Below are 12,736 nucleotides of genomic sequence, written 5' to 3' on the forward strand. Positions count from 1 at the left end.
TCCCTATAGAAAATCACCTAATGTAATTCTACCATGCTGAATGTATGTTACCACACTTTTATATCTTTATAATATACCGAATGTTATTACTGTTGTTCCTATATTCTTTGTTAACCCATATGTTAGCTTGTTGTACAAACATGTTAACTTTACTGTTGGCACTAAAGTCAGTGCTTATAGATTTTCTCTTTTGTAATATGTTCTTAAAAAACCTAATAAAAACATTGAACCAGAAAATCTAGACAGTTCCTGACATGGACAGAGGTGGCAGCAGAGAGCACTGTGTCAGACTGGAAAAAATACACCACTTCCTGCAGGACATACAGCAGCTGATAAGTACTGGAAGAGTGGAGATTTTTAAATAGAAGTAAATTACAAATCTATATAACATTTTTACACCAGTTGGTTTGAAAGAAAAAAAAAATATTTCACCGGAGTACCCCTTTAACTGACAAATGCAGACACCAAGAAGAGTCCTACAGATATTTAATGGTTTAGGCTGATGGCAAATCCCATTTAAAATGACCCCTTTGTCATTCAAAGACAAGCAAAAAATCAAAAGACACACTTGACATAGCAACATTTCAAAAGTTTGCACTTGGTGGGGTATGAACGGCCGGACCCTAACCATTAGAAGCAGGTGATGTGATTGGCTGAGTGCTTCACTCTCTGGCTTGCTGTAGGAGATGGTCTCTATAAACTTACAATGGAGACCAGGAAGCCTTTCCGGAGCCTTCAGGAAACCATCAGTGCCTTCTACTTCAGTCTACGTGCGCACAAGTGACGTCACTCGGGTGCAGCAACAGGGGGGGAGGAAGCTCTTGTGGCTGGAGGTACAATACTGCCTCCGACTACAAAAACGATTGCCTGGGTGGGGAGCCAATGATTAGGAGCGCATACAGTTAAAAGGCCAGCGTCAGCACCTGGCGGCAGTGGCCGTCTGGCAGGCAATGCATCCGGAGCTGCCTGCAATTCTGGATGCCCCCATTCTGAGCAATTATAGGACATGTCCTAAATTTTCCGGAGCCATTTTTTGGCACAGACACCTTTCAGAAAAACATACTGAGAGGTAGCCTGCCCAGTAGAACCCTGTGGGTCCGGAAATGTACCCAGATTTCCTCATAGGAAAACCAGGTAAACTTCCTGGACATGTGAAGGGGGTCGAAGCAAGCAAGAGAGAAGTGCTCAGCCGTGCACTTCTAACAATCTGTGGGGGGTTTGAACACCCAGATCAATCATACAAAACCTCTGATGTGTCCTAGAGACAAGGGATGGCGTCCATTCAGCTCTAATAGATCTGGTGCCGTATCTAGCGCCCATGTTATGCATGCTTCTATACACTACATCAGGGAGTTCTCCTTTTATCGCTAAGGCTGGGTTCACACTGCGGTTTTGCACTCCGTTTTTTCTATATGTGTGCATCAGTTTTTCCATTGACTTCCATTATAAGAAAAAGGATGAAAAAACATCCGTTTTTTTGGCATACAAAAAAAGTGGTTGACCCCGTTCTTGTGTACGCTAAAAATAGTTAATGGAAAAACTGATGCAAATAAAAGTATTCGGTTTTTTTCGACTTTTTTGTGTGCATAAAACGGATTTAAAAAAAAAACGGATTACAAAACCGCAGTGTGAACCCGGCCTGACACAGGAATATGATACAGCTACTAAAATGTTAAAAAGTAAAACACTATTAGGGAGGCTTTAACTCTTTATGGATTAGATCAGACGCACGGATTTCCCTTTGACGGTTTCTGGCGTTGCGGCATCAGCTTCATCTTCTTTGTTGTAGTGCTCAGCGCAGAACGTTTTCAGTCCTTTCCGCTCTTTTCCCAGTAAATTCACCGGGATTCCCTGGATGCGGGAGATGAGCAGTCACTTCAGCGCGGAGTGTTCAGAGACGTCTCACAGAGCGATGCAGGGTAACAGCACAAGCTTTTCTCTCCACGTACGGATAAGTTCATCACATATCAAGTCTTACTGTTCTTTGTGACCGCCTGCTTGGCCTGCTCCGGCAAACTCAATGGGTCAGATAAGATGGACGTCGTCGTGCTCAGGTAGCGCAAGGTCTTCAGCACCACTGGAAGATGGAAATAACATCATTAAAAGGGAACGGGTCATCAGAAAAATTCTTATTGTTATCATGCTTTTATGAAATTTCAGAATTTTAAAGAAATTGTATAAGTTTAAAGAATTTTATAAAATTACTTATTGTTTAAATAATGTTTTTAAAATAATTTTTGGTAACATTTTTTCTAATTTTCCATTTTTCTATCTATATTATAAAATAATCCTGAGATCTTGCAGTTCTCATTCTCACCACTGGGGCTAAAACTAAGCCGAGACTTCCTGTTGTGTTTGTGGTGATAAGAGGAGGCTGCTGTAAAGTGATCTGTACAGCATTGCAGCGTCATGTGACACCAGTAGATAGAGGAGATAATAGCAGCTCCCTGTGGAATGACCTCTTCACAGGTCACAGAGCACGCTCAGTAATGTTTCACATTCATCCTAAGGGGACAGACTGTTTATTGTTGTCTATGTCCATGAGACTTGCTGTAAGGTATGTCACTAAATCTTGTTAAGAAAAGCCCAGGTAATATGGCCGCCCCCATAACAATGTACAAAAAGTAAAATAATGAAAAAAAAAATACAGTCAGAATATAGAAACAGATTTGAATTTAAGAACAAGTTTTAGTATCAGACTCTAATCAGTAAAAGAAAGTTTAGGTGACACATTCCCTTTAAATGGCATTGGTAATAAAATTTAAAGCGGCAGGATATGCTGAAAAAATCCTGCCAGTATGATGTCCTTGTTTGGGGGGGACAGAACTTCCAGCAGTGCGGTTGACTGCATCTCAATACACGTACTATTGCCAATATAGGGGCCAATACAGATGTGCAGAGTGTAAAGAGATGAGGATGGTGAGGAGTGAGGAGCCTGATATGTCTGTCTGGCAGATTCGGTGGATTTGTGGCTCGGAGAAGTTCTCATAACGTCCCAGGACGGATGGAGCAGGAGAAAATGAAAGGGAAGAACTCCGATCAGAGAAGACGTCCACTGTGAGTCACCTGATATAACTGAACTGTAATGTATATGGTGTATACAACCTGTGTGGAGCTGTGTCCACCTCTATATAGACTGTATAAGGTGATAGTGATCTGTGTACAGTGGATTCAGTAGCAGCGGTGGTATTAGTCAGTATGTATCGGTGTTAGTCGGTATGTGGTAATATTTGTTGTGTGTTATCTGGTACTGTGTTTTATTGGTCTTAGTATACTAGATTTGGTCAGTAACAATATGGTGGTGATGGTTGTGGTGTGGCGGTAATATTTGCAGTTTGTATACTTGTATTATTGGCAATATTGGTCTCAGTATACAGCAACAGTATGGCGGTAATATATATGGTGATAATATTTTTACTTCCTATATGCTGGTGTTATTGGTAATATCTATCTTGGAGTATATATATATATATATACATACATACACACACACACACACATACACCTGCCAGTAGCATCACTTGGTCTTGAAGGAGGGGGGGCCCAAGTTGACCTCTCGCACCAGAGCCCAGGAGACATTAGCTACGCCCCTGTCCCCCATTATGTTTATATATCCACACAGTACTTACTGGGCCTCAGTGCCGGGAGGGAGCAGTGCAGATCTAGCCATTCTAGAGTTGTACTGTGTAACTCTTCGAGGTTGCTTGTCGATACCATGTCATTGAAAGAGTCAAACAACGGTTTGATGATGATGCTGAACTGGATTGATAAATTGAGTTAAGGAGAATTAGACATGAGCATCATTCTATAGTACTAAAGGTTTCTAAACCCTGAACTGAGTTCCCCTTTAAAGACAATTCCCGAGAAATTTAGGGAAATTCAGATTTGGGTCACTGTTAGGGTCACTCCAAGGATTAACATTTATTCAGAGTGCTTGAAAGCTATAGACTAGTGATGAGAGAACCTCAAGCATGCTATGGTATAAGTGATCCTGAGCATGCGGCATGTGCTAGATCGGCACTCACTCACAGAGCCTTCATAATCGTGGATGAGGGCTCTATATATATTATTGGTGATGTCCATGCAGCCCTTGCTTTTTACATAAAAATATAATAAAAGTATATACTTACCTGTCCAGGCTCCCTGGCATTCTGCAGCCTTTTCCCCACATTCTCTGCTCACTGCTGACACTTCTGGCCCTGTGTTATCAGTGAGAGACAGTGACAGCCCCTGGGCAGCGATTGGCTGAGCAGCCTGTCACTAAAAAGCTGGGGCCAGAAGTCAGCGTCGCTGTAGTGAGCAGAGAATGTGGGGAAAAGGCTGCAGGAAAACGGGGAGCCTGGACAGGTAAGTATAAAATTACGACTGACGTTTTTTTAAACATGTTGAAAGAGTATCAATTGATGATTGGCTCCTCAGCGGATTGTTGTCTTTATTACACAGAGCAATATCTGCCCAAATTGACCTGAATTGGTAAATTGTACACGTATATGACTACCGTAAGCAGATTTATGACCCCTTTTTATCTGGTTGTTAATCAGTTGAGAAGATCATTATAGGGAAGGTTTTTGCATGACAATTTATAGCACTAGTCATATATTGTTCCCGTTTTGAAGCTGAACATTCCAGCTCAGAAATCAGATCCGATATATCCTGAACCTTTTACTACATATAATTCAACAACCATGAAAGGATACAATCCAGAACTTCCAGTTTTCAAGTGTTCTGCTTTTCACATACTTGTCAAACAGGTCCCTTGTGTGATCGACCCTCTGAGGAGTGATCGGTACCCCAGTAGCTGGAAGCTGTTCCTGACAGGAACTGAAAATAATAAAAAGTATAATGAACGTTCTCGTTCCTCGACATACAAGTCTCATTCAATAGTATTAGCCTTAAAATGAACGAAAACAAACGTTGAAGTCTATGAGCCCAAACTTGAAGCGGCTTCCACACTAACTGGAACCACCATCCTATCATTACTCCAAGTCTAAGGGCACGATATTAAAGGGACTCTGTCAGTAGGTTTATGGTGTCCCATCTCAGGGTACTATAAACTAGTGACAGAGAAGCTGAACAGAATGATGGATCACTTACATTTTTCTGTCCAGCTGATCCAGAGATCTCCTCCTCAATAACATGGACAATAAGTAGTCCTCGCCATTATGTGCATGAGCCCAGTAGTCCTGGATATTCATGAGAAGCAGAAAACTCCGCCCACCAGCTGCTGATTGGCAGTTATCTATCCATGCTGTGTATAGGCAGTCAACTGTCAATCAGCAGCTGGAGGGCGGGGGGAGGGGTGCGGCAAGAATCCTATTCTCCTGCATATTAGGAGAACGGCTGAACCGAACGATGTAATACACCAATCTGTCTGGCATTTCTGTCATTAGTTTACGCTGCCCTCATTTAGGCATAAACCTAGTGACAGATTCCCATTAAGGATCACGAAATCACCGACCTGTCAGGTCCGCCCTCGCTTGCTCCTTATTCCCCTGTCAGTGCTATTAAACACACCAGCAGGGAGCAGGGGAAGGGGCTCCCTTAATGATCTTTAGATTATCCGGGTGGTCCATGGAAGATAACAGCGGTCTTTTTACACATGTTCAAAGACAACGATCAGCCGTCATCACGCACATGAGTTAATTGTTGCTTTTGAACATGAGCTATTACACCAAACTATTATTAGCCAGAACGGCCGGTAATCGGCCAAATATGGCTGATAATCACTCGGTGTAATAGGGCCTTAACTCTGCTGCTGCTGTGATCCGACATCCTCTTCTCAGACTTTCTGAGCCAGAGGAGTCTGGACGCTCTATAGCATTAGAGAATTTGGGAGAAAACATTTATATTTGTTTCCTCTTTAAGTCGTCTCCTTCTGTCAATCAGGTAAAAAATAAAACTCATGTTTTTTTTTTTGTTTTTTTTTTATAGAAGATACAGGTGTGTCTTATTTCTAGAGGGATAAAAGCTGGGGCCGTACAAACCTGATGGCGAGATGCAACTCTTCCACCTCTTCCCTGAGTCGTCTGGTTTCTTCTAAGACTTGGGTCCTCTCTTGCTGAAGTTTGGCAATGTACTCCACGGTTTTCTGTAGGGTAATTGCATGGCTGATCTGTCAGAGAGCAATGAACACGAAAGTGGGTAAACCCGAAATCTAACACAGAACTTATACAGGTCAGAAGTGAATCCATAGAGCAAGGGTGTTATATTGGAGCTCATATGGGGAGGAGAGTAAAGGTCATTTAACACAGGCCAATTATCGGGAAAATTTTGTGAAAGGTACGTTTACGTCTGATTATCGGCAGGGTGCGCTGCATGATTATCGGCAGGGTGCGCTGCAAGAAACTTTCCATCAGCCGATAATCAGCCCAGGTAATAGAGACAACGATCAGCTGAGGACGGGCCAAACTCCAGATCCTTGGCTGCTCGACTGCTTTAAAATTTATCGCCAATGGCTGCACATTATCGTGTGTAAAAAGGGGATGCAAGGTCTATGGCAATGATATACACCTATATCTGTGCTGTTGGTTCCCAGATCACACAGCAGTACATACTTACCTAGAGCGCTGCTGCTGTGATGTGGCATCCTCTTCTCAGACTTTCCCGTCCAGCTCCCGTGTCTTCAGGCCCGGTCTCCTCCGCTGTCAATCATTGTGAAGGAGGAGGGGCCTAAATACAACTGCTGGACTGGAGAGCAGAAGGAACAGGGTGCTGGATCACAGCAGCAGTGCACTAGGTAAGTATGTACTGCTGTGCCATATGTAGACTGGCAGCACGGTAATAGGTTTCATAGCTGCCCGAACGATGCAAGGATCGTTCGTGCAGTCAGGACCACTTGATCTGTCAAGCCTAGTGAAGGCACTGCAAACGAGCGCCAATCTTGCTAATTGCTGCACCTGACTAATTGTGGTGTCTAAAAGGACCCTTAGTCGTTTTAAGAATCTGACAGGTGTTAATGTGATCACAGCAGAGGACGCCTATCTCCTAGACACATAGTACACATGACCCACAACGTTCATGATGGTTAGATATAGGGGATTTATTTACCGGCTTGTTGCTCGAGGACACAAAACTGTTGAGTGTGTTAAAGGCAATTTTTATATTAAACCTCCTCTTCTGTTCTGCAGAAATATGCTTCAACCTTTGAGTCTGTAAGGAAGTAGATGGTAAATAGGGTTAGAACAGAGTAGGATTCAGAACAGGTTAGGTTATCTGTAGCATCAGCGTTAGGTCCCACCTGCCATTTTCCTCCCCCCATACATGAATATACCCCACCTGCCTTTATACGCAGTGTGCCATTACTATACCTTGGCAAGAATGAAGATCTAAATTTATCACTCCCATGCCTCCATTACTAAGCATAGTGTCAAAAGTGATAAAATGGACTTAAAAAGGGGTTAATCCCATACAATTAAACTGAACACTTGCTCCACCATTGTCATAGGTATAAGGGATAAATGGCTCCACCCTGCAGGTATGTTGCTGGACTATCCTTTATATATCCAGTTATTACCTTGATTGTAGAGCTTTGACGGTCAGCAGCGGTTTTTCCTGAGCTATGAGGAGGACTGAGGCTGTGTTCAGATGCACAGGGTGATCCTTGCCTTGAATTCTGACAATCTCGGCCTTTAAAACCAAAATAAATTAGTATTAAAGTACAACTCCATCAATAACCTCTCTGACCCTGCGGAGCTACCATCATGTTACTCTGGGGTCTCTAGTCACCAGAGTTTCCCCAATGTCTACATTGTACAGATCCTATTGTATACTTTCTTGGACTCCTGTAAATGTGGCATGCATGTCTGAGTTTTGAGGCTTTAAAGAGACCCTGCCAGTAGGATTATGGCGTCCTATCTCAGGGTAGCATAAACTAGTGACAGAGAAGCTGAACAGAATGATGTATCACTTACATTGTTCTGTGCAGCTGATCCAGAGATCTCCTCCTGAATAATATGGACAATAAGTAGTCCTCTTTATTATGTGCTCAGTAGTTCCGGATATTCATGAGCTCCAGTAAACTCCACCCACCAGCTGCTGATTGACAGTTATCTATCCATGCTGTGTATAAGGAGTTAACTGTCAATCAGCAGCTGGAGGGCAGGGGGAGGGGTTTGGCAAGAATACTATTCTCCTGCATATTAGGAGAACAGTTGAACAGAATTATGTAAATAATACACCGATCTGTTCAGAATTTTAAGGCACCATAAACCTAGTGACAGATTCCCTTTAAACTAAAGCCATTTTTAAGAACAGTAAACTAGTAAGAACGCCAGCTATATTTCTATTCCACAGTGCTACAGGGACCACCACCAGGAGAAGAACACGCCACCACACACCTGTACATCGTAATGCAGTCAATGAGGGAATGTGTATGCTAACTAAATGGAAAACCAATATACAGAAGGATAACTAATATATTGCAGTTAAATACATCATAGCATGGTGTATTCTCCTGAGCTCACAGGATGAAGGAGAGGGCGCCGTGCTGCAGCTCTGCGAGGGGGTCATCTCTCTCTTCACCAGGTTATCTTGAGTTGGACTGGGAAAGATTCGTGAAACAGCAGACTGGGTCTTCTGGCTGCCCTGAGATTGTTTAGTTGGTCCAACAAGAATACTCCGATGAAACTCCGGCATCCCAGAGGCCTGTAAGATGGAGATATAATATAGGAGATATGTAATCACATACTATGGATGCACAGCATTCCCCGTATACTATATACAATTACACCAAGCATGGGCACCAAGTAAGACATCAACCAACTATTACAGAGTTTATAGAAAAGATATATACCATATTTTTTGCTTTATAAGACGCATCTGACTATAAGAGGCGCCCTTGGTTTAGACAACTGTAAAAATGTATATATATTTCATGCTAATTAAACTAAGGCAGTGAAAGGGTCAAAGTTTATTGAAATGACAGGGACACTTTAACACTCTCCATGATAGTACATTATACCCACACATATAAAAGCTCTGTAGCAAGCACAATAGAGGCTTAGCTCTGCTACATCATAAACACCCAGCTCTGCTACATCAAAACACCCCCTCCAGCTCTGCAGCATGCACAATACGCACCCAGCTCTGCTACATCTTATACACACCCAGTGGCACACCGTGCTGGAAGATTATACAGACACACACACACATAACTCTGCTACATCATAAACAACCAGCTCTACTACATTAAAAACACCCCCCCCCCCAGCTCTGCAGAATCCACAATACACACCCAGCTCTGCTACATCATACACACCCAGCGGCACACAGTGCTGTGTGAATATACAGGCACACACACCTCTGCTACATCAAAAACACCAAGCTCTGCTACACTAAAATCTATCCCCCCCAGCAGAATGTAGAATACACACCCAGCTCTGCAGCATGACACACCCAATGCTATATCAATACACACACCTCTGCTACATGACCATACACAAACAGCTACACACACACAAACACACTGACACAAATTTGCAATACATATTGTCCCTATCCACAGTATCTTTACTGCACACTTCTCACAGCCAGGTGACTAATCACATGACTGTGACATCACTGAAGGGCCTGGACTCCTCTCCTGCCCCGCACTCATCTTACGGATCAGTGTCCTGCAGGAGAATGGGGAGGACTGTGCAGCTATCAGTAACGGCACAGTTCTCCCAGCAGTTAGGTACAGTGCTGAAACTGCACTGTGCCTGACTATTAGGGAAGCAGGCAGGGAGGTGTGACAATATCAGGCACTTTTTATAAGTGCATCTCATAAAAGAAAAATACTGTATATATCTAATAAATATTTCTCAGTGTCATCAAATTAAGGGACAACTCCAGCCAAAACATATTATTTAATATGTTATTATTTATGGAAAGTTCCTAATGTACATTAACTATGGGAAATGCACATATACTGCTATTTCCCTTAATTTAGTAGATCAGGCAGGCTTCAGATTCTGTAAAAAACCGTGACGTCACAAATCAGTTGTAATTCTTATGGAGTGTCCAGCAGGGGGTGCACTTTATGTAGAAGTCTAAAGCACTGTATTGTTTCTATGGTAGTCTATGTAAAATTCTTTTGGCCGAACTTCTCCTTTAACGACTATAAAATGTCCACGAGCATGTAGTAACACAGCAATGAGCGATCATGGAAATCAATGTGCTCTTACTCCAGCGAGTCCAGCTGGTGCGATGACAACATTAGACTGTGTAATCCTCGGGGCCGGAGATACGATCACAGCTTGTGTCTGACCTGAAAAATGTGCTGAAAGAGACAGGAGCCATCAGAGTCCAGGCCATGTAATATAGACAGTACATATAATGCCGCACAACAGGGAGGGGCAGTCACAGACAACTACTGGGATTAAAGGGATACTCTAGTTTCAGAAAAGAAATAACCTGTAGTAAAAAGAGGTCATGCAGTTTTACAATTCCATCTTTCACAAGGTTGAGGCCTTAAGAGGAAACGTCATTACTTACTTCCAATCTGTCCTGGTCTTGTGACGGATTCCTAGATGCCAATTAGAAGACGCATCTGTCACATTAGACTATGCAATTTTTTTTTTCTTTGAAATCAGCTAGTGTCAGAATGTTATATAGATATGTATATTACTTCTATTTAAAAATCTCCAGTCTTCCAGTACTAATCAGCTGCTGTATGTCCTGTGGGAAGTGGTGTAGTCTCTCCAGTCTGACACAGTGCTCTCTGCTGTCACCTCTGTCCATGTCAGGAACTGTCCAGAGCAGCAGCAAATCCCCATAGAAAACCTCTACTGCTCTGGACAGTTCCTGACATGGACAGAGGTGGCAGCAGAGAGCACTGTGTCAGACTGGAAAGAATACACCACTTCCCGCAGGACATACAGCAGCTGATTAGTACTGGAAGACTGGAGATTTTTTTTAAACAGAATTTGAAAATTTATACAACTTTCTGACACTGATTTTAAAGAAAAGAAAAATTTTAGCTGTGTCACCAGCATGTAAATGCGTGTTCATACTTAATGCAGGTGTCAAACAGCAAAAACTGGCTCATTTTTAGCTTTGAAAAACCAAAGTATTTTCCCCCCATAGTTACATTTAAGAAGTTTCTCGACAATTACTTCGTTATTAATTTACAGTTTCCCACGTTAATTTTTGGCCTATTAAATAAAATTAGTAAAATTAGGAACAGTCTGCCATCAGAAACGTGTCCGTCAATTTCATGGGCCTGCTGTATGGATGTTTACACATGCCCACACTGACTGGACTTACATATCTTTGTGCTTACTCAATGGATTTCTAAGATTATATCATTTTACTACTTTTTGCACAATAAATCACAAATTTTATGATAAAAAAACCACCCTTTGTCTTTTTACGCTATTTAAGATGCACTTTAATCTATTAAAGGAGTATGGGGACACGGAATGTGACGATACTTGTCAGGCCCGCTTAGCCAGACCCCAGCACTGGAGCTGGAGAGGTAAATAGCCGCGATGTTCAGCCACCTCTTTCCCGACTGTTTAAAAAAAAAAGTCGGACCCCGGACTTCTTGTTTAATGCTACTATATGGGTTGTTACGATTGAGGAGATACATTTTTTTTTCTTTTTAACCTCTTTTTTCTACGATTTATAATCCCTTTGATAATATGGGTTGTTAATAAAAGATTACAGAAAAATAAAGGGAATTCATAGATGAAAAACACAATGCAGTACCTAACATCTACCACTAGATGTCCTCATTTACCTTAAAAAATAAAAATTTACTGAAGTTACAGTATGTCTCTTACCTTCTTCCTCGGCTCAGTTCTTGTGCTGTTTATTCTGAAATCCTTTGCTCAGTAAGCAGTTAGGAGCCCTGGGGAGACATTAATGATCTGGCCTTGCAAGATCACTGTTTGTGGGGGCGCGGTATCCCCATCCCCGCTGCTCCTAACGCCTTACTGGGCAGAGGAGTTTTAGTTATGTTAAAGTGTACCTCCAAACTGATCTGATATGGGTGGTACAAATGCTGAAGCACTCTGTAAGTATTGTGCATTGGCTCTTTTTTGACTGATTCATCATACTTTTATCTCGCAGGTGCACCGTTCATTGTGAATTTGAGTCCCTCTATGTCTGACATCCAAGTTGGAGAGAAAGAATGTGCCTGGAAGATTACCTTAAATGTGCACCGGTTTTATCAGTTTGGATGTTTAGACCCTCAACAATCCTTAGAGATGACTGGTAGAAGTGCTCAGCTAGGGGTTTCACTCTCTGACTGCCTTTTCCATCAGTCTGCAGGAGATGGGCTCCATTGCACCAGCAGAGGGATGGAGACTGCCACAAAGCAGGGAGGGGAGCACTGCTCCTGGCTCTGTCTCTGGGACATTGTAAGAAATAAATACATAGGGGCACAGAAATGTTTAAACATATAAGCTGGAGGCTGGGGAAAATAAATGTCACTATTACACATTGAAATGGACTTTCTGTACCCCTTGCACATGCCCCCCAAACTGGCGGTGACGTTTTGATGTAGTAAACAAGGCATGTTCAGTACCTGGGGCTGCCTGTCTCTTGGGGGCGGTATTCAGGGTAAAAATAAACTTTTATTTAATTGGCACGGTGAGGCAGAGAGTCAATGAGGTAGGGACTTGAGCGTACGTGTCCTAGGCCTGTAGCTTCTCTCTCCCCTCCTCCATCCAGCCCAGGGGCGTGCTGAAAAAGAAGAAAGTGAGGAGAGAGACGCTGCAGGCCTAGGACCCAATGACTCCCCACACCGCTGGAA

The 12,736-nt window shown here is 42.6% G+C and overlaps 1 protein-coding gene across 1 annotated transcript in view; it reads right to left on the bottom strand.

The window, feature by feature from the left end:
* Nucleotides 1–352: 352 nt before the first annotated feature.
* MLXIP (MLX interacting protein) overlaps nucleotides 353–12,736 on the bottom strand; it is a 67,841-nt gene continuing 55,457 nt past the window's right edge. Inside the window, 8 exon segments of the mRNA XM_069960879.1 lie at nucleotides 353–2,077; nucleotides 3,630–3,759; nucleotides 4,698–4,821; nucleotides 5,985–6,112; nucleotides 7,048–7,149; nucleotides 7,514–7,626; nucleotides 8,463–8,643; nucleotides 10,164–10,258. Coding sequence (XP_069816980.1) covers nucleotides 1,968–2,077; nucleotides 3,630–3,759; nucleotides 4,698–4,821; nucleotides 5,985–6,112; nucleotides 7,048–7,149; nucleotides 7,514–7,626; nucleotides 8,463–8,643; nucleotides 10,164–10,258 — 983 coding nt within the window. The 3' untranslated portion in view covers nucleotides 353–1,967.

Source organism: Dendropsophus ebraccatus, chromosome 3 (assembly GCF_027789765.1).
Source record: "Dendropsophus ebraccatus isolate aDenEbr1 chromosome 3, aDenEbr1.pat, whole genome shotgun sequence".
Lineage (NCBI taxonomy): Eukaryota > Metazoa > Chordata > Amphibia > Anura > Hylidae > Dendropsophus > Dendropsophus ebraccatus.